General features: G+C 44.1%; 1 protein-coding gene across 3 annotated transcripts in view; it reads right to left on the bottom strand.

The window, feature by feature from the left end:
* Nucleotides 1-21,496, bottom strand: part of ATXN7 (ataxin 7) — an 81,726-nt gene that overhangs the window by 41,225 nt on the left and 19,005 nt on the right. For 2 of the 3 annotated variants that reach the window (XM_035546725.2, XM_035546724.2), the window contains 3 exons: nt 17,503-17,669; nt 17,009-17,299; nt 16,565-16,633 (listed from right to left, as the gene is read on the bottom strand). In XM_035546725.2, the coding sequence (XP_035402618.1) occupies nt 16,565-16,633; nt 17,009-17,288 (349 nt within the window). In that variant the 5' untranslated portion in view covers nt 17,289-17,299; nt 17,503-17,669. Of the gene's footprint in view, nt 1-16,564; nt 16,634-17,008; nt 17,300-17,502; nt 17,670-21,496 lie in introns of those variants that run through there. The other variant, XM_035546726.2, reaches the window with a different exon arrangement.

Consider the following 21,496-nt stretch of genomic DNA (forward strand, 5'->3'; position numbering starts at 1 on the left):
GAATACATTTACTCCACACTCGTGTTTTCTCCTCTTGTTAGAACAGAATTAGTCTTGAACAAGCTAAGGTAAAACAATGTGTACGAACATAATTTTTAACTGGACTTTAAATGGTAGATCTCTTTCTCTAAAGGCATGCTTTTATTAGAACTTAAGATAACACAATCTATCACTTATGTCTGAAAGAATGTCAAAAAGGGGAGGAAAAAATAATACTAAAATAACTTTTGGCAGGGCAATTCAGACACAGGTGCAGTACCTTAAAACTAGCTGACAACTTGAAGGAAAAAAGTTGTGGTGTCACCTCCCATAATTTGCTTAGGACACTTGCCCCAGCTACAGTCTCATCCTGTTAAAGCAATAAAATATTTCTATTGTGTTACCCTTTCCAGTTGTGGAGAACACGCATATCAGTTTCATATCTGAAAGCAAACAAAAACTCCCAAGCGACAATTTTTAAAGCTTGCGATTTGGGGAAAGAGGCATGAGGAGGGAGAAGGAAGGCGACTAACGCGGCATTCAGGATCACGTGAAACGGACTGCGCCGCACAAGGGCAGATTTCAAACAAGGCTGAGCTTGGTTAAAAATCAGACTAACGGCTTACACCAAGTCCAAAAAGCCACAATTCTGCCAAGAGATCTGCACAGCAGGAGTCAGCGCGATCTGTTGCTGACGTCAGTTGTCAATAACAGGCAATTTTCAGGTGCGAGGAGGATCTCAGATGTAAACCTGGGGCACTGAGCTTTCTGCTCCAACAGCGCTACAGCAGATCTGTCCCCAAGCTATGCCTCGTCCACACAAAAACTGCAACTGCACGGTAAGTTGTCTTAACTAAAGCTCCATCACTTCACATAGCCCCCTGAATTTAATTCATATGAACGTTAAAAAAGAATGTTAAAAAAAAAAACAACAACAACAAAAAAACCCAACCACATATTATCTAAGTTAGCATCTCAAAATGTACCTTTCACGGACACATTTAACTTTCTGCAACCACAATATTATTTTCTAACCAATATTTTTCCAAACCGTTTTCCAGAAACGGACCCAACTACTTATCATTCACAAACACACATCTGTTTTTGTATACTTATCAATGTTAAAATGAAATTAAACTACTGGCAAGGTAGTTTTAACTGGGTACTACGCTAGATGATGATAATAATAAGAAGAAAGAGTATTCCTAAGGAGATATCATAATCAAAATAAATAAAATTGCATAATATTCAGAGTGCTTGGTGACCAATTATGCAAGGTTTAAATCAAAATAAGAGATACTAGTAAAATATGCATATTTGAGGGTGTGTGTGCAGAACTCCAAGTAACGTACACATACATATTAACAGAGAACATTTTATGAAGCATACGTGCAGGCACAACAAATTTGTGCTTGCAAAGAATAAATGCATAATCAAACAAGCTAAACATAAAACTATCCCATTTACATATAGAAACAGTTCAAAACAAAATCAAAAAACCCTAGCCTGCACAACTTACCCTCATGTTGCCTCTGATAAAAAAAAAAAAGAACCGTTTAATACAAAATACAGCAAAACAAATGGCCGTTCCCAGCCTCCACACTGCCAAAGTGAAAAGCCAGAAGAAACCTAAGCTGTTTCATTTAGGCTCAAAGGGAAGTGGTGCTACCAAAGTATTTTCTGCAAGGTTACCGACTTTGAAATTCATTGCCAACTCCGCTCTGTACGTCCTTAAGTAGCTTACATTTTTTTGCACGCACAGCTTTCAAAGCGCAGCTATTTGAGGAGACATTTGAAAGGCACAGCTCTTCCTGGGCTCTGAGCACAAGTGTGTGAACTTTGTTTCACCATGCAGTTGCTGACTGATAGGCTGAAGGAGGGAACAGCTGAAGTCTTGATTCAATGTTTTCATTGCATTTTCCACTTTGGCAAATGTAGCAATTGCATATGCTTTTATTAAAGTCCTAAGAATACCCAAACTTCAAAGTTTTGGCTCAGAGAAGTGACTTTCACTTCGAGAGAAAAAAAACAGAACCTAGTTTAGCCATGCGCAGTAGTTGCATTACGAGATTTGATCAGTCGTAGATCTTTACTAGTATTGCAGTCCTTTATTTCTAAAAGCACAGCCCTTTCTCTCCAGCCTCCTTTTTGAGCACAAGACAGCCTAGTTTTCCAAAGGAATACAAGCTACAATTCTGCAAGGATCAATTAGTGTATGATTTTTTAATTTTGCTTCCCCGGATTTAAGGCAGAATTTTGCACCACGAGACTTGAAAGGGTAAAGGATGACCTACCTTCGACCACTCGCGTTTTCCACGTACTCAGCCATAGTGCATCCCCTGGACCACCCCCTCCACCTTCCCCTCCAGCATCCTGCGGGCAGCAAAACTCCTCCTCGCATAACCGAGCAGCAAATCCAAGCAGCAGCCCTTCTGCGAGGTTACGAACACATGACCGCTGCAACTCTTCCCATAGTCTTTTCTCCCTTGCAGAACGCAACACTGACAATTGTTACCTTCTCCAAGATTTAACAGTCTTGGGATATTCCTACAGCAAGCCCACTGGTAAAAACCAGAGCAGCAATCACCAGCGAGAAGTGTGTCATGCACGCAGGCACCTGCAGCCTAGTGTGCAGCTGGGGGTTCTAATTTTAGGCTGCCAAGATTTGAATGTTCCTGTAATTATGTATAAAACACACTAAAGCAGACATCCAAGTATTGAGTTAAATTCTTTGTATGCGAGTTCAGCTACGTGCAATTAATCTTTTAAAAATCTAACACAAAACGTATTTTTAAATTGTTCATTCAAAACTTCAGAACTATTAAACCGTTTTTCAAAGCTGATCCTACAGAATAATAAAAAATTTCAGTGAGCACGTTTCCAGCAGATTGTCTTTAGAAAGACCGATTTATAAATTTCACGGTGAAATACAAGTACCATATTTAAAGCTTTTCAGCAGACAAAAAAGTCTCTCTGTACATATTGTATTGTTAAATTAGGTTTTCATCAGCAATTTGAATGAAGTCAGTCATCTGCAAAAACTATTCCATTTACTCATTAATTAGTTTTCAGAGTGGAGGATATTTTAAACTTCTCCAGCCAATTTGTATAATATTACATAAATGCTGAACATATAATTTGTCATCACTCTCCATATAACAAATCTTCATTTAAAGTCATACATTATTTTTAGGTGACATGATCTCATCGTGCAATTTCAGGGAAGCCAAAAAATTATTATTTGTGTTTCCGTGGCAAAAATAAATAAATAGTTACGTATCTAATCCTTAAATAACTTAAGGAACTCTCAACATTGAGTTTAATTTAGTATTTGTGATATAAAAATTGGAATTAAGGGAGAAAAAAAAAGAGGTTTACCCAGTAATACTAATATCAGGGGTCACACTTCACTTACTATGCAGAAGAACAGGATCTTTTACATGGGGAAAAAATTTCTGGCCAAGTAATTAGTCACAACCCTAGCTCAGTTAAAATTAACTATATCATCCAGTGAATATTCTAAATTATTTCTTTTCATATACCTCAAAGGATGCTACTGTTTTAACTGTTTAAACATCAACAGTTTTTTTTAATCCTCTTTTATATACAGCCCTCTGTGAACTTTGCAGCAGCTGTACTTTTGTAGAAGGAAAAAGGAAGTTTGTTTTATTTAAATCTAAACTTACGGTGTACATAAAACTGCTCATTGCAGCAGCAGTATTTTGATGCATTATGACTGCAAATCGTGAGTGCGTTCCAAGTTCCTCACCCTCTCCCAGCTCTTATCTAGACATGCTTTTGAAGAAAAAAAAAATTGGCATGTGTGGCTCAACAGAAGTTCTTGCAATCTTTCCCTGTGTAACTAACTGCCCACATCACACCACAGCAATGCCATTAGGCGCTGGCCAGATCCTGGCACTCAGCAACTGAGGAAGTAGAGCAGTAACAACCATTCCCTTATAAATTTATACATTTTCTTACTAACTGAGACCTGGACAAATACAATGTAAAGACAACTACATCATTTCTGTTAAGAAAATAACAATGAAACATACCATAATATTTAAAAAGAATGTAAACACGAGAAGCAGCATCAGAAACACCAAAGTCAACATAACCTTTAAAAATATGAAGTCTTTCAAACCAATAAAAATAAGAACTAGAGACAGTTATGCATCCTGTGCACGATGGCATCACTGCAGTCTCCATATTATAAACAAAACAATCAGGTAAGACATTGCTTTCCCTCCCACACAGTGCATGCACCGTGCTCGCCTATGAACCTGCTCTGCTCTCTTCCCTGCTGACCGCAGCCCAGCTCCTCTATGACAGCAGCAGGGCATCGCTCCCCAGCTCTGCAGAGACACGGCGCCTTTCTGCAGGGAATGCTCTGCATGCATTTTTGCATCATGCACTTGATACCTGAGGCAGCACATCAGCATATACCAAAAAAAAAAAAAAAAAAAAGGAAAATACAAACGACCTGTCAACTGAATTCTGTTTCAGTATTTTCTTTTATTAGGCAATCTATAGGCAATCTAGTTACCTAAACCTACCCCACCCCTGCCACTCCCATTCTCCATACACTTGAACATCCACTTCAAAAATGAACGTGTTTCAATCTTGTTTCATACAGCTACAAGGAAGCTGATGCCTGTCGTTTTTGGAATACCACCTTACATTTCTGCATCCCCCTCAACTTGGCAAGCACTTTTAGTTCTTCCATTAAAATTTACTTCCTTTGCTTTACACATTTCCTAACAGTTAATTTGATACGATGTAAAAAATAATTATGCAAGTTGCACAGCAACAGGCATATAAATGTCCTGCAGCCAAAAAAACCCACAACAGTACTGTGGTACTTAATAGGATTAAAAGATAGAGTGGAAAATAAAACAATGTTTTTGTTGTTACAACAAAGTAAGAGCTAACCCACTTCTAATAGGTTTGAGCACACAGGTAGCGACGCTTGCTTTAAAACTTAGACATTGCATGACTAGAGAAATAAAGATGACTGAACATTTCAACAGTCTAGCTGAGGAACTGGTAAACCCTAAGACTTCACGCAGTTGATATATTGGAAAAGGAAAGAAGAATTTACTCGGACTATATAACACACTGATTTGGTTGGGCTGGTTTAACTCACACTTTTGACAGACACTTCTAAGGCTACTTCTCTCCTCCGGCCCCACTGCAGCTAGAGGTCCTCTCGGTGCACTTGGGAGGAAGGTATATGGACACGCACCAACGCACCCAAGCGCACAGGGGGATGAAGGAAAAAACTCTTCTCCCTTCTGTAGGCCAGCTAAGAAGCAGAACATCCTACTTTTGTGCGGAAAAAACCTCCCGAACTGGTCAAGAAGGCTGTAAGAAGAACAAACCTGCTTATACAAGCAGCACGCCAGAGAAATCATCCTTGTGCAGATGGAGGCAGAGGAGACACATCCAGGGCAGGGGCGGTGGGCAGCGGTGTCACAGAGCCGGGCCTGGCCGCAAGCCCGCGGGGAGGTGGCACGGAGGACGTGCAGGGTCAGAATGAAGAGGCACGGCAAAGAGCACACGGAGCCGGCATTAAAAACACCCAGAGTACAACAGCTCAGAGCTCCGACGACTGCCCCAAGATGACACAGGATGACAACGGTGAACGAGATTAAAAAGATAACAGCAAACTGAAAGGTAAACAGGCTCCTCTGACACCCTCGCAAACGGGTAGAGTTTACCAGCCTCCGGCTTTTGAAAACAAACACAGCCACCTTCCTAAAGCAGACAACTGCTGCAAACGGCTCTGGGAGAGCACCAGCTCGGTTTACGACAGAAGCGGATCCCCTTTGGCAGGAGGGCGGCTGCAGCCCGCGAGCTCCGGGACCGAGGCCTGGAGGAGGCCTGGAGGATCCCGGAGGCCCGGCGCGCCGCGAGCCTCCCGCGGGCTGGCGGTGCTGAGCGGGGCCGAGCGGGGCAGGCAGGAAGCCAGGGCCACCGCTGCCGAACCTGTCCGGCCTGTCTGCCCCGCGCCAGCCCACAATGCACCGCTCGGGGAGCTGCTCTCAGCTCCTGCTTCCAGCCACCACGCCGAGCGGCCCGGGAAGGATGCCGCAAGGAGCCCAGCGAGGGCATCACGGGGGCACGGACACCCCCGGGGGTTCCTCCCCGGCTGGCGCTGCCTCGCAGTGCAAAATTCTCCACAACGGGGAGCCTCTGAGGGTGTTGCAGACTGTCACGCCTTCACGCTGAGGAGCCTGGCCGCGGTGCCGGCACACGGTCACAGCTGTGCCCTGTGAGGATCCCTGAGTGGTGGCAGAGAACGACAGCTCTGCACCCCAAATCCTTTTTCATCCCCAGCAGTCGCACACAAGGCTCAGAGGAGCACAGCGACAGCCCGCTCTCAACATTTCGCTCTCTTCTCCCGTGCTCTACCTACTCGGCGGATAAAAATAGCGTTCTTATCTCCAAGGCTATCAAGCCAGCGCTTCAGATCATTACGTTCAGGCCGCAGGAACGACTGAAGGGACTCGCCGGTTTGATCCCAGCAAACAACACAGTGGTCCGGGCCTCTGCATTTCGGGACACGAGCTGATAGCCTGGGGAACCAGAGGGACACTTCCCAGACAGGGGCCTTCACGTTTCGGGCTCCTTGTCCCCGCTCCACGCTGCACAGCAGCCCTAAAACGGCCGGACCCCACAAACCACGGCAGCTGGCTATCGGGGCAGCTCCTGCAGGAGCCCCAGCACAGGAGAGGGCTCCAGCCAGCCCACCGACCTGACACAAACTGCGACAGGTGCACTTCAGACAACGAATTTCCCCAAGTCCTGGATCGCACTCAGTAACGAAAAGTCCCCCTTCAATCGTTTAGCCAAGAAAAAGAGTATTTAGGCCAAAAATTTACAATCTGTTACATAAGCATGTATTACACTAACTTGGGTAAGCGATACAGATATATTCACTTTGGCTCAAAACTTCTTTGTAAATTATGAACTGCAATATGGAACAGAAGCTTCTTAACAAGCACGATTTCTAGACAGTTGCTTTGGATAAGCACAACTTACACAGACATGAAAATGAACTTCCCCACTGAAATTCACCTTTAAAGTATTTTTATGAAGTAAATGCTGCCTATCAGGAGGTTTGTTTTAGCTTTTCCTCTCAAATATTTCCACTTAGTACCAGGGAGAACTGGATGACTACAATCTCTCACAGCAGAGCAGAACATAGACACTCAAACAGAGATACTATATTTAAAAAAAACAAACAACAAATTAGCTAGAAGAGCATCCTGAAAACCAGAATTATATTCTTTACAGACCAAAGGCCAACAAAGCCTTCCAGCTGTACGAAGCAAGTTAAACTGCTTTAATACATTTCAAGAGTAACCTTAATTGAAGAGGAATGAAACAGACAATTTTAGCATTTCCTGGGAAAATGCCTTATTTTGAAAGCTGCCTTCCAAATGATTTTACATGGCTGACTTAATTATTTGACACACAGTGTTCAACTATTGGGAACGATTTTCACTCCTCTGACATACCCACCAAAAAATAAAGCCAGTTAACCCAAGTTTTCGCAGAGCTTGAGGCCTCTGGATATCCCACACCAGTACAGATTCGCTTAGAAGCGTTAACTGGTACGGTTCGCATTGACCTATACCATATAGATGATGTCTCTTTCTCCTTTTGGCATCATTTGCAACGTCCATCTGATAAGAGACAAACATAGGTGACACTAAGCCCTCCTCAGCAGAGTAACCTAGATTCAAATGCTGTCCCTCCAGTTCACAAAGTTACTGGGAACTACCTCAGGAATTTCAGTCAGAGAAAAAATTCATTTCTAATGCCTAGTTTTCTGACATAATAACTTATATTCAGTAATTAGCTAAAAAAATAGATAATATTAACCATTAAACAATACAAACTAATTCTTACTTGCTGTTTACTTTTGACAACAGACTTCTGTATTATAACTAATCCTGATTTATACTTGAGTTATTCACTGATATAACATCTCTAACACTCTGACAGATAACCAAGATACAAGATCTACTATATGATAAAACCACGTAGGCAGTCAAGGGAAAACTTAGATCAGATTCACTCTGAAAAGATACACAGCTAAGCATGGTCCAATGGATTTTAGGATTACCAGACAAAATACATGCTGGAAAAGTTATTTCTTTTTTTGTTAAGCAACCATCATCTTGTTTTGGAAAACAACTTCAAAGTTGGAATGCGACCATTATTTCACAAATGGTTCATTCAGCAGAGACCAGGGGCTGCTTAATGCAGCACTGCAGGGAGAAAGCAGATCACAGAACCACACCTTTGGTGTGAACTGGTACAGATTTAGTGCTGTATTTTAGCCTGAGCCCAAGGCCAGAGGGTGTCATTCAGGCTATAGGCACCTTGACAAAGCGATGGCTACAATGTCTAGGGGGTAACAATTAAAATGTTTGCATAGCAAAGTATTTCTCTACTGGTTGTTTGATCACAAAGTTCTAGTGAGTGTGGCTATCTTAAAATCGCAAACTGTCTTGCCTGCAGAGCCCAATAACCTGATCCCGCGTCCTCGCTCCAGTCACAAGCAAAACCTTTGTTGACTTCAGTGGCTCATGACAAGAACTCACATCCCCAGATACCACTTTATAAGCTGGCAGCACTCCAGTTTTCCCACTGACAACAAATACTATGTAGTTTATGCAGCCAGTGGAAAAAAAACAAAACCCGGCACACATAAAACTGCATTTATGAAGACCAAAACATAATGGAATTTGAGTGTAAAGGAAAACAAACATCCCATTTACTGTGTATTCAGTCTACTATTTACTTTTCAAATTTAACTCATTAGAGCTTCTAAACTTCATTTTAATGAAAGCTGCTGTAGGACATTCAGGCAACCATACCAACGTCAAATAGTCCAACAAACTGTTTTGCAAATGAAACCGTATGAGCTCTAGATTTAAGAAAAAATGCACATCACAGATTTACGACCTCACAGCTGCTCTCTATGGGATTTGAGCACTTCAATCATTTTGTATACATTTTTTTAGAGTGCCATTTGAGAACGCTGCTTTCTCTATTACACTACAAATGTAGCTGATGAAAGGTACAAGTAAAGTCCTGCTTATCCAGAGAAAAGCAGATCAAGAATACTGCGTAAGTTTTCTGACTGCTATAATCCCTGCAGAAGAGAAGGGAGGCATAACGAATTATCTCTTTCGCCTCTTATTACCAGTGAAGTTTATCTATTAGCTAGGCTGAAGCTATCAACAGTAGAAATCAGGACAGGAATGAGCTTGTAAATAAACAATCTTTCTCATGGGAAAACAGGTTACCACTGAACAGCTTATTCCACAAAGGCTGACAGCAGCGTTTACACACAAACAACTGAGTATTTGAGTACTTACTTCTCATCTACTTGAGCCAAATAACTTAGTACATGTACCAGGAAAGTGACTGTTTGCAAAGCTAGTGATCCAAGTGACGTGGGAAAGCTGTGCATGCAAGCTACTTTGATGAAGCCATACCTCGTAGTATCTGGGGTTACCCAACTTACAACACGAGACAGTTTGAGAGCCAGTGTGCCACCCGTCCTAGCTCACACCACCACACAGCCTGCACAAGCAGGGGTAACTTTTGATTGCAGAAGGCTTTCTAGCAACAGGAACACTGATTGCAACAAATCTTTGCCTTTCATGACAACCGCTTTTACATTCATGCTACTCTTCTCCTTTATACTTGGAATTCCCCTTAGCAGATTTTAAATGCTGCTTACAAACAAAGTATAAATGCAAAGCAGTATTCATCCCTGTGATGCACCCCAAGAATATTTAGGAAATAATGATGAGTATCATATATATATGGGCAACTTACGCTGCAGTGCTGATTTCCTTCATTAAAAGAGGAGAAAATAGTTTTTAAGCATCTTAAATACTATTTAGAATACTTGATTACAAATCAAATATTACCATGATCTGTGAAAGCTGAAATCTTTCCTGTCTAAGTAGTGATGAGATCACACGTAACCCCAGCTGGCACTTGGCCGTTATAGCCATAGGCTATGCATAGTGAGAAGAGGTGTAAGAACTGCGTGCGTTTCCTTTTCTAGCTCCCCTGCAATGGAAGAAATAGCTTTTAAAATAGTTACCTTAGAGAGAGCGATCTGCATCCTCTTAACCCAGTTTAGTTAGAAGTACCCTTCACCAAGCCTTTTTGTCTTTCCTGCTCTACTTAGAAGAGCGCTGTGTTACCAGCTCACATGGAAATCATAGTTCTGTATAATACTTCTTGCACTGTTCTTCTCTTACTGAGCGTTCGTCATTAAATACAGAACAGATACTATGGAAAAAGCAATACTTAATCAATTATTATCAAGACATCAACTCTTCTGCATAGGAATAACCTAGCTAATCATACATACCACTTAACAAGTGTTAGATAAGAGTGAACTCCTGACCGTACATGCATAGACAGCTATTTCAAAGGTTCTTTAAAAAAAAAAAAAGTGAGGAAGCAGGAATTTAACAGATGGATTGAGGCAGTTTTGGAGCTGCATTTCCAGTGAAAGTCTCCAAGGCCTTTCAATAACAGTCTAATACTCTGGTAATATCTAAAACCTGCAAAGTTTCTTTACAGCATAAAAGATGACACAGTTCTAACTTGCAGTCTAACATCACAATATTCTATTTATAACATGTGACTCATCTCACCAGAAATAATTAAATATTGTAAACAGAACTTGGTTTTAAGTGAAAAAAATAACAAGGAGGAAGAAAACCAGGGCCTGACACTGCAGATATTCTCACAATTAGCAACCTTTCAAATTCCATGTTTTTCAAGCTCTCTCATAAAGTCTACAATTTTCTTAAACAGCTCAATGCACTTTTGAAGTCTCCTTGTAATTGTTTTACAACAATCAGTCCACAAATGCTTAAAATTCTTCATGTAGATAGTCATTTAAGATGTAATGAAATGAAGAAGAGATTTATCTGATTACAGCCTGAGCATAGCTACGCAGAATGCCAAAAAAGAAGCATCGCACGTTGTGCTGCTACCTTGAAATATTTATTTCAGTCTATTAAAAATTCTCACAGTGTATTTGCAGGCAGTCAAGGACTATAGAGCCCTCTAAGCATCTTTGACATGATTTAACACAACAAAAATCAACTCAGCAGAGCACCTCCCAAGGCTGAATAAAAACAAATTTAAATTTGAAATAAGATGCTGTCTCTCACTTGTATTTACAATTTAATATTGGAATAAAAGTTTCACCGATGCCTTAATTATTTATTAAACCTGCTGCTGGGAAAATTCTAGACCCTGGGTCTATGTGCTAAAGATGCTTCTAGTGAGCCCTCCTGGCCCAGCCCTGGATCTCACCGCTCAGCCTTTCTGAGCACAGACTCCAGGAGAACAAGAGTTCATCGCACCGCTCTCAGTACTCTCACAGCTCTGGTAACTTCCATTAATAACAATTAATATAATCGAATCCCAAAGCTTCTGTTGTCTGATGAATGCCCTAGAGGTTCACAGTCTTTTTTTTTTTTTTTTTTTTTCGCCCTCCTCCTTACCCCCCCCCTTCTGCCTCCCCAGGACATATTAACTGTTCATGACCAGAAGTTCAACTGCTATCAGGTGACACGATGCTGAGCAGAATCTGTTCCCACCTGCTCTCCTGATAGATCCCTATGGTAACAAAGTCTTCTGCAGCCACCTACCAAAAACTGACAGCCTGTGCTCTCACAGAAAATTCAGAACGTGCTTTACTAAGACGAGTACAGTCTAAAAACTGTACGAGTGGTACCATGCTACCCGGCCACACAGACAGCATGAATTCTGCCCTGTGAACACTCTGAGCTTATCTAACGCATCAGGGATCATCGCTGAACCAACCTCAGCCTACGCTACCGCAGTTGTCTCCTCGGCATCTCCCTCCACAGCCCCTTCACCTGAAACAGCTGCTGTGCACACAGAGCAATCAAACCTCCTCGGGAATCTCAGAGCCTCGAGTACAAACCGTTACATCACTGGCAGACTTTAAGGATGCTGTAAGGGTGACAAAGTGTTCTTTTTAGCCATCATGCAACAGCCTTTCAATGATAATCGATCAAATCCAGCTCATGACCTAAGTTACAAATGCTCTGCCACCTTCCTCCTCTTCCTGTACCTTCTTGACAGTTATCCGTAAACTGTGCTGACCGTACCAGTGAAGCACTCGATATAGGTGGGACCAAGGGGTTCACAATTAAAAATAAATAAATAAAGAAATAGGTCTGTACATGTAACAGAAAGAAAAAGATGCTTAAGCTCTAGTAAAGACATCCCAAAACTTCAGCATGCACTGGATACGTTATCAAAAATGCATGCACTCAAAGAACTTCAAATTTTCTAACCCAATCTCTCTTCCCCACTATTTTATTTTCCATTCTGAGATGCTATAGTTTCCTTAGCACTTTTCTTATTACACCTATGTTTCTAAGTTATTTCATAAGTCATTGTACCAATCTGACAGACTTTCACCCCAGCCACTCCAAAGGGGTTGCGCACATGAATAAGTATTACTGCAAACGTAATGATTACATCTTTGCTAAGAGCACACATGTTCTTTCTTTCTCTGCCTTGCTAATACAGCCTTGTGGGTTTTGGTTTATTTTTTGAAGGGCGGGGTTTTAAAATAACGTACGAGACCGTTGGTAGCAACTGAAAGTTTGCTGGGAGGGGTGGGGGGTTGCTGGTTGGTTTGGAGAGCCTCGGAGGCCATGCGAGGGTTAAGCCCCAGTCCAAGGACCAGGTTTAGGCCACATAATTTCTACTCAAAGCTCTCCTGATCCACAGATTGAAACGAATCAACCTGTTGTCAAATTTTGCAAGAAGCAAAAGGTCATTCTGTTGGAGCCTGACAAAGTCACGGTGAAGGAACTCTATGCCTGCAACCACAGTTCCATTTAAAGATCATCTTTGCAACAATAATAGGTTAGAAAATGTTTTTAAAAGCAAACCAAATCCAACGATGGCCAGCAAGACTCTCCTGAAAAATGATTATGTTTGCTGTTATCAGAGTATGAAGGTTTAACACTAAGAATTTAACACAAAAAAGGAAGTGGCATATGGTACAAATGCATCAACCTCCTTTTAACATCTACTGCATCTCTAAGATGAAGCACGTATGTATAACACAAGTTGTATTTTAAGATGTAAGACAAACGAATGAAAATGACTAGATTTTCTGCCTCGTTTTAGAATGCATTTACAGACTATAACCCAACATGCTACTGTTTCTTCATCGCAGCAAACCATGTGGCAGAGAAGTCACACCTTCAGCTGGTTCACAAATAGCAAGCAATTAAGCGATGGGATGAGCTAAGTTCTGTTGTACGAACTACGTGTGAAAATAATTGCGTACGATTGCTTCTAACGTGGCCGTGCATTGATAGCACAGTTTGTCATGAGAAGGTTTCAGCGTACGCAGACAAAGTAAGACCTAGAGGGTACCTTAAAATAAGATTTTCCCATGCTGAAGGATGCCCGTTTCTCGTTTCCATCTGTTGGGGATTTTCCACACCAAAAGCGAGCCAAGTGCTTTGGGCCTGTACCATATTCCCGTGGTTCTAATTTCTACATCAAAGCTCAGCATGGACTCTTACTGCCTCAGAAAGCGACATGTGGGAAAGCATCCAGTGAGTTTCTCACTTTCGTGAAGGTCTTGGAGGATCCCAGCAGGAAAGATTGTACATTATGGATTAGCAGAAGAGAAAGCACATAAGAACAGTGGATCGGGGAAGTACGAGATGAACACTGGGAGTTTGGGAAGACAACCCAATTTCTACTTGTTACTTCAATGTAAGCTTCGGTATGTCAAGAAGGGTTCGACATAGTAAACACATTTGAGACTTTGAACTAATTTTGGTTTCCTGATCCCTCCATGGAACTGGCATTCCTGACAGGTATTAAGGACTCATCAGGCTTCGCAACAACCAGCACGCTGAGAGAGGAGCTGCCTGAATAGCAAGTAGGAAATTCCAGTGACAAACGCCTGAAACCCTGCCTCTCTTCAAAGCTTACAGGTGATTCTTGGAATTATGTATTTACATCCTTTATTCCTGTGAAAGAATAACAGGCAGCCTTCTTTTCCTTTAAAGCATAAGCTGGTAACGTTAACCCTCTTTTTAATACAGCGTTACGGCAACAAGAACACTCACTCTTCGTTCACGAGATCCACACTCTGCTGCCTGAAAGCTTGAAACACGTCTCTCACCATCAGGCAGACTGATGCTGAAGCTAATTCCCACCAGAAGACTGAAATTAGAGAAAGAGCATGTGGGAAAGGAAACAGCTATAACCCAGTGGGTACAGGCCAGTGGGAGCCTGATCTGGAAGCTGACAATTGTTAAATAAAGAAAACAGCTCTTGGTTTTGAACCCAGTTCAAATAAGTGGACTGTAAATTCATGTTCCCTTCTTCTCTCCCTCTCCAGGCCATGAATATTTAATTCTTTCATGCAAACTGGTAGAGTTGCAATACAAGGTTAAATTAGCCTACATAACCTTGAAATCCTTTTGTCGAGTTGGGCCTCAGATGCGACGCCCAATCTGAAGAGAAGGAACTTTCTCTATACAACGAGCTGTGTATTTAACCTTACATAAATACCGTGTGGTAAGACAAAAATCTTGAAGTTTGAATTGATTTGGTAAAATTTATAATTTGATTCATATTTTCCATGTTAAGATCCATTGTTTAGACAGCCCAATTACTTAATAAATGTCAGTTCCTCAATTTTGAATGCAAAATTCTTCCTGGGAAAAGGAACCAGTTACAGTGTTCTCAAAACCTTATTTGATAACACAATGCATACACATGCCAGCACGTTTTGCCACTCCCCTAGTTCTTTAAGTGCACACTTAATTAGCACAACTTTATCTTTTGCTCTAATTTGTAGGCTGAGCTCCCTGCAGACCAACTATAGGTGTATGCCAAGTCAGTGTCTCATTCACATGTCATATAGCAGTCAAAAAGACTGTTGGATGTCTGACAGGGCTACTAAGTTCCACTTCTAGATCTTCAAGTTTCTTTTTTTTTTTTCATTTTTATTAACTTCCTTCAAGCCATAATCCTACAAGTCATTCACATGGTTGGAGGCAGTGGAGAGAAGCTGTGTCTCTGTGGTCAGCCTATGCAAAAAAAACAGTTTCGTGACCTCTCTCCGGGGAAAAAAAAAAAGAAAAAAGATTATTCATCGCCCTGCCAGCTAATCTTTAAAAACTGGAAACCTTAGATGCTTGTATATTATGAGGTAGAAATAAGAAAGAATGTTTGAAAATCCTTATTAGCAAAATCTTTCCTAGGATAACGTGTGCTTATTGTTACGAGCGTTGTTTTAGCATGAGTGATTTGCCTATTCAGAAAAATAAATGAAATATCCAAGAGAAATACTAGATAAGAACTCGTCAATGAAATAATAAAACGTTTTTCAAATACCCAAGAACTTATACGCACACAAAAGTGATGGCAAAATGGCACAAGCGTCTATGAACACCGCAGCGTAGCTTTCTATTGCATCTCTCTTATAGCCCAGTGCCCGTTGAATCTGGTCCTATAAATCAGATTTTTTTTTTCTAAGTTTTAGCAACGCTAGAAATTCTACAATAAGTAGACATTTTGATGCAGCTTCAGCACAGAACACTGCCTCCCCATCTCATGAAGGCTGTGCCAGTGTGCTTCAATTTTCACTTGCTGCTTGTAGCTCACAAGCAGATAAGTGCTGAATCAGATCGTCCCCTAAGGTCCCTGGCAAGTCCCATCTTCTATGATTGTAAACAAAGTTTACAAACTCACTCTTCCATTTCGAACACTGTCAAATAAGTGACCCGAGTGTAACTGAGCTAGTATTTAAAGCAGCGAGGCCTATTCCACCGCGCACTTCTCAGTAACAAAGTCTGCTGAAGTGAACTTGCACTAACAAGAACATGGAAGTTTTAGGAAGTTGGAAAGAAAAAGAAAAAAAAAAAAAAGGAAAGAAAATTGTACATCAAAAGTCAGGCTGTTGCTGCTTTTTCCACTCCCTGCCACACAGTTACCATAACCTACCCGTGTCATTCATCATTTGGTTACAAGCTCGAGCAGCAGTGCTACTTTTGAAGCGAACCCGGCCCTTCGTGTGCTTTTGCTAATCACAGGTGAAAGGTCACTCTCGCTTCGCAGTAACAAATAAACACAGCGCACTGACATGACAGGGAGGGAGACCTGCGTCCAGCAACCGGCACGGATTATATTCCGAGTGAAAACAGGCCGGCTCAAGAGAAGATATTAGCAGCGCTGGTCACGCAACTTCCTTAGGACTGCTTAGGGCCAACGAAAATCCCACTGAAAACACGGTAAACGCAATGCAATAAGCGACCTACGTTCAACCTCGGAGTTTTGGTTAGGTGTTAATTTAATAACAACGCCAATCACGTCCCTGGTTGCCAGGCCGCAGGTCCCCAAACTGAAACGCCAGCAGTGACGAGAAGCCTCCTTTCTCCCCCACGCGTGTCCTCTGCTCAGGAGTTGCGAGCAGGAAAACTTCTCTGGGCACTTTCGGTCAGGAACACCCCGCACTCACCTTCTCGGCAGAGCCGCATCGCTTCTCGATTTTTCCCGTATTCCTTGAAACTTTCTTCTAACGCCGCCCCTGCAAGCAGAAAACCCCCAGAGCTCAGCGCCCGCGCTGACACCGCACGGTGGGACCCCCGCAGCCCCCCGGGACGGGGATGAAGGCAGGCGGGGTGCCGCGGTGGGGTCCTGGAGCACAGGACCCGGTGACAAGTGGCGTCCCCGGGGCTAGACGAGGGGAAGGGGACGGCACTGGGGGAACGTTGCTGGGGGACCCGATGCCGTTGGGGGGCCCCGGTGGTGTGGGGGACCCCGCTCTGCGGTGCTGGGGCTGCCCGCAGCCCCGGTGGGAGGGGAGGGGAGAGGGGAAGGGAAGAGAGGGCGGGCTCGGGGGACACGGGGGTGGGCTGGGGGCACGGGGCCGGGCAGGGGCAGCCCCCCGCGGGGCTCTCACCGTCGTTCCCGTGCAGTTTAGCGGCGTCGACCCAGTGGCTCCAGGGCTGCCCCAGCATCGCCTCGGGGCTGGGCAGGGACCTGCGCTCCCCGACGGCCGCCATTGCCGCTGCGGTGGCGGCGGGGCCGGCTCCGCTCCCGCCTCCTCCGCCCGCGCCTCCCTCGCCGGGCCGGGGCCGGGGCCGGGGCCGGGCCCGGGGCTGCCGCTGCCGCTGCCTGGCCGCCGCCGCCGCCGCTGTGCGCTGCTCCCTTCTGACGTCACCCGCGGCCCGCGCCGACATTCTTTCCGCTGCTACAATGCACCGAGACAAGGCGGCGGGCGCTTAAGGTGGCGCCGCGCTTAAGGTGGCGCCGCGGGGTTCGTGTGTCCCCTCCAACACCCCCCCCCCCCCCCCCAAGTCCCAAATCCCGCGGTTCCGCCCCAAAACCCGCTGCCCCCCCCCACACACACACACATACACACACCCCTCCCCCCCCCGCGGGGCTCGGACTCACCTGTGCGGCGGCCCGGGGGCCCGGAGCCGGGTGCCCATGCTGCGCGGGGCGCTGCCTCCTCTCCGCCGCCCAGGTGAGGCGCCTGCGGGCCGGCGGCGCTGCCTCAAGAGCGGCGGGGGGCCGGGCTACGCCGCCCGCCGGGCGCCCCCCGGCTCCATGGGGCGACCCTACAGAAAACAACGGCCGCGTCACGAGCCCGCCCCCCCCGCGCTGCACGGGGCCGGCTTGGGCTGGGCTGTGCCGGGATCGCCCGCCCCGCCCCGCCCCGCCGGGGCCTCCTTAAAACGCGGAGCCTCCTTAAGGGCCCGGCCACCGGGGCGGCGGCACCGGCACGGCTCGGGGCGGCCGCCGGCCTCCAGCCGCCGTTAGGGCAGGGGCTGGGGGCCGCGGGTCCCGCCCGCAGCCTCGCTGACCCACCCGCCTCTCTTCTTAACTGCCCCCCTGGTCGGGCACTAAAACCGACCAGGATTTGGGGAACACGCTCTGCCGGCCAGCAAACCGTCGCTAACGAAGTTGTGAGGTTTTGCGAAGATCAAGTTATTTAATAAATGGATTCTTTAGATTTTTGTTAATTAGTACGAGCGACCCTCTCCCGGCCCCCTTTCTGGTGCTCGGCCACCACCCACCTGCCCGCCGCGGCCCAAACCTGCGGCACCCCCAGAAAATAAATCTCGACGGCGTGGGACCAAAGCCGGCAGCGCCGGGGGTCGCCCGTCAGTCACCTACGTGGTATTCGCAAAACCAAGCAGCCGAAATGCAAACAGTAACCAAAATGGTTTGCACGGCCCCGCCGCAGCCCTGCGGAGGTGTGCGTGCACGCTCAGCCCAGGCTTCGCTATGCTCGGTGAAACACAACCCTGGGAGCGCGGCACTACGACCCGCTGGAGATGTGCCTTCCCTCGTTTGTGCGTATAAAGGATCTGTACACGCACAAGCACGTCGGGCGGTCAGCGCAGGGGCTGGGATAGGCTGTAATTACAGGGACAGTTTCAGTGGTCCGCCCAAGCGATAATTTCTGTCGCGCGCGGAACGCATCTTGTAAAACCGCACATCTGCTCCAGAACAGCGAGGGAGACTCTTCTCCCCTCCCGCTCACCCCAAACCTACCTCCTTAAAAAATTCAAACTCTGTAAGATTTAGATAAAGACAGCAACTTCTGTTGCAGGCAGTTGTAGCAGGACTAACAAAGGCTATGGATCTCTTGAGCTGGGTCCTGATCCGTTGGTTACACCTGTTCCTAACTGAAGTTTCCCAAAAGAGTGGAATCTTTCCTCATCTTAGGTCTGAGCATGAGCAGGAGGTGCTTATGGGGCCAGAGTTGAGAGATAAATGATGAATGAAGGACACTATTCCTTTATTAATTATCAAAGAATATACTTAAAAATATAAATAGGTACTTATAATGAAAGATAAAAACATCAGTGGGAAATGTCGGTCAGGTGCTAAGCAACCTTGAATTTCTGAGCAGAACCTAAACTAATTTTATGGTGTCGAAACCAGACAGGAAAACAAAAATTTATTACCGATTTCTTTCAAACTTAGTTCCTCAAATTTACAAAAAAATCCTCCATTATTATGAATTTTACATTGATCCTAAGGCGAATAGTGATGGGTGTCCATACAGAGCCATAGAACACCAACACCTGCCTTTTAATAGCAACAGATTTTACCGTGATATATCTAATTAATGCTCTACATCATGATACTTTTCTTTAATCATTACTGACGTATGTATGTCAAAATACACAAAAAAAAAATGGCTTGATTTGGCAAAATTACTTTTGATTAGCTAAGTACTTTAACAAGCTAATAGATTATCAACTTTTCAGTTTCTAACGTTGATACTCATCAAGTTACTCAGAAGTGCCTCTTGCTTTAAAAGTGCCAGCCAAAGAGGTAAAGCATACGCTACCTTTATTTCAAAGATTTTTTTTTTCCTCTTTCAAACCTGTTGTTGTGTTTTATTCCCCTCCTTCTTTCACAACTTATTTTTCCTACACATACCCACTCAAGATCTAATTCTGCAGCCTGGGCCTCTGGCTGTCCTTTAGTAAACTTTCTTCCTGTAGTGATTTTTTTTTTGCACTGTGTCGTGAATGCATCAGTATTCCAGCAGAGGGAGGAAAGTGGCAGCAGAAAGATCGGTTCATCAGTTCAGTGCACAAGACCGATTAGTCAGAGAGCAGGACTAGGGACAGATGAAAAACTCATTTTAAAAGGACTGGAGGTGGAGAGAATATTCTTTTCCACAAGCCCACTATGCTGAATATGTCTTTTTATGTAGGCACACAAGTTCAATTATATTGTTTCCGTAGTGCTATACATGGATGCATTGATGATTTTAGGGGTAAACCCCTGAAAATCCATCATGTTAGAAGAAGGACAGAATTCAAAACACACGTACAAGTTGTAAACTGTAAAGAGGTGACTGTTGTGAATCTGAGATACCCAGGTAAGGAATGTGGTCATTCAAAGTTCCCTTGGCAATCACTGGAGAGCCAGGGATGCTTTTGAGATCAGCTTGGTCCCTCCTGGTCCCAAAAAGTTTTTGAAGAAGCCCTTCTCTTCCCATAGACCATGCAAGACAAGGATGACCCTGCACCTGAATTAGGGTCCTCTATTAGGCACCCAGAGTCAAGAGGGATGAATCTGGTCAAGAATAGCTCCTTTAATCATGCTCCTTTAACAGGACAAAGTTTTCCAGAAACGCTACAATTTAAGGGGTTTAACTAAGAAAGCAAAACGGCACAAGGAGCAGCACTGGGACTGAGATTGTGGTCAAACAACCACACACTGCTTGTGTGTGTGAGTGAGAACATATATCCAACTCTCATTCATCAAAGAGCTGAGAGGAAAAAAAAAAACACAAAACAAACATGGAGGAGTAAGTTAAGCTCAGGGACAGAGGAAGTGGAGAAGGAAATGTGAGGCAGGAAAACAGAAAGCAGCAGATAATGCAGAGAAGAGAGCCAAATAATGGGGGTGAAGAAAGCATAAACAAACAAACAAAGAAACACATCACAGCCTGTGAAAGGACAGAAAGAATGAATTCAGGAAGAGGAAAGGAAACACACAAAAAAGGAAAACCACAGTTTCAAAGCTCTCTAAACAGATTTAACGACATATTAAACACGGTCGGTAATGTTCTGCTGACATGCATGCCTACAAACAGCATGCAACGGCTTAAAACTCCAGAGGACGGTTATTTTGTGTCATGACACTGCAGGCATTTTTTCACCTGTACTGGCAGGTTTCATTCTTTTGCCAGGTGGTCCTGGGAAGCTGTTCAAACAGGGAACACCTTAGTCAGGTGTGTCGTTAGAATCTAAGAGACAACCACCATAAAAGACCTGAGATACGATAATTCTTATCTGGAATGAAAAAGCAAGGATGAGTCTGCAGCTGAACTCTTTTACGAACAGAAGAATAATGATACGATTGATTTGCTGGTGATTTTCCACAATGACTGCAAAGGATGCATGAATTAGAAGTGTGAAGGGGGAGACAGGGAGAGCCTGCAAGGGTGTCATTTTATCAGTACTGAGAAGAAAAAAAAATAGTGGGATTCATAAAAAAAAGTCTACTGAGGAAAAGATCTGAGGGGCATTACAGCACTAAAGGAAATCAAGTAACTTAATTATAGCCAAAAAGTCTAAAGTGAACAAGAGGGACTTAAAAACTAAGAACAAATACTATTAGCGAAGACTTGTTGGTAAATGGGATTCAGGCTGAAATGACAACTCGAGCAGCTGATACACTGAAGCAATATCCTGACCCTGGTGTCAGCTCCTGTTGACAGCAGTGGAACTGGGAACACGTCTCGTGCATTTTAAAATGTCTCCAGTATGAGATGTATAGGAATATAATTGGGCAAGCAGGGAGGCAAGAGATAAAAAGTTCATATAAATCAGCATGTCCAGGTGATGAGAGAACTACCCAGACAGAACAAAACAGACCATTTCATTTAAGCCACGCCACAGAAAAATATTAATAG

The sequence above is a fragment of the Cygnus atratus genome, chromosome 10 (assembly GCF_013377495.2).
Source record: "Cygnus atratus isolate AKBS03 ecotype Queensland, Australia chromosome 10, CAtr_DNAZoo_HiC_assembly, whole genome shotgun sequence".
Lineage (NCBI taxonomy): Eukaryota > Metazoa > Chordata > Aves > Anseriformes > Anatidae > Cygnus > Cygnus atratus.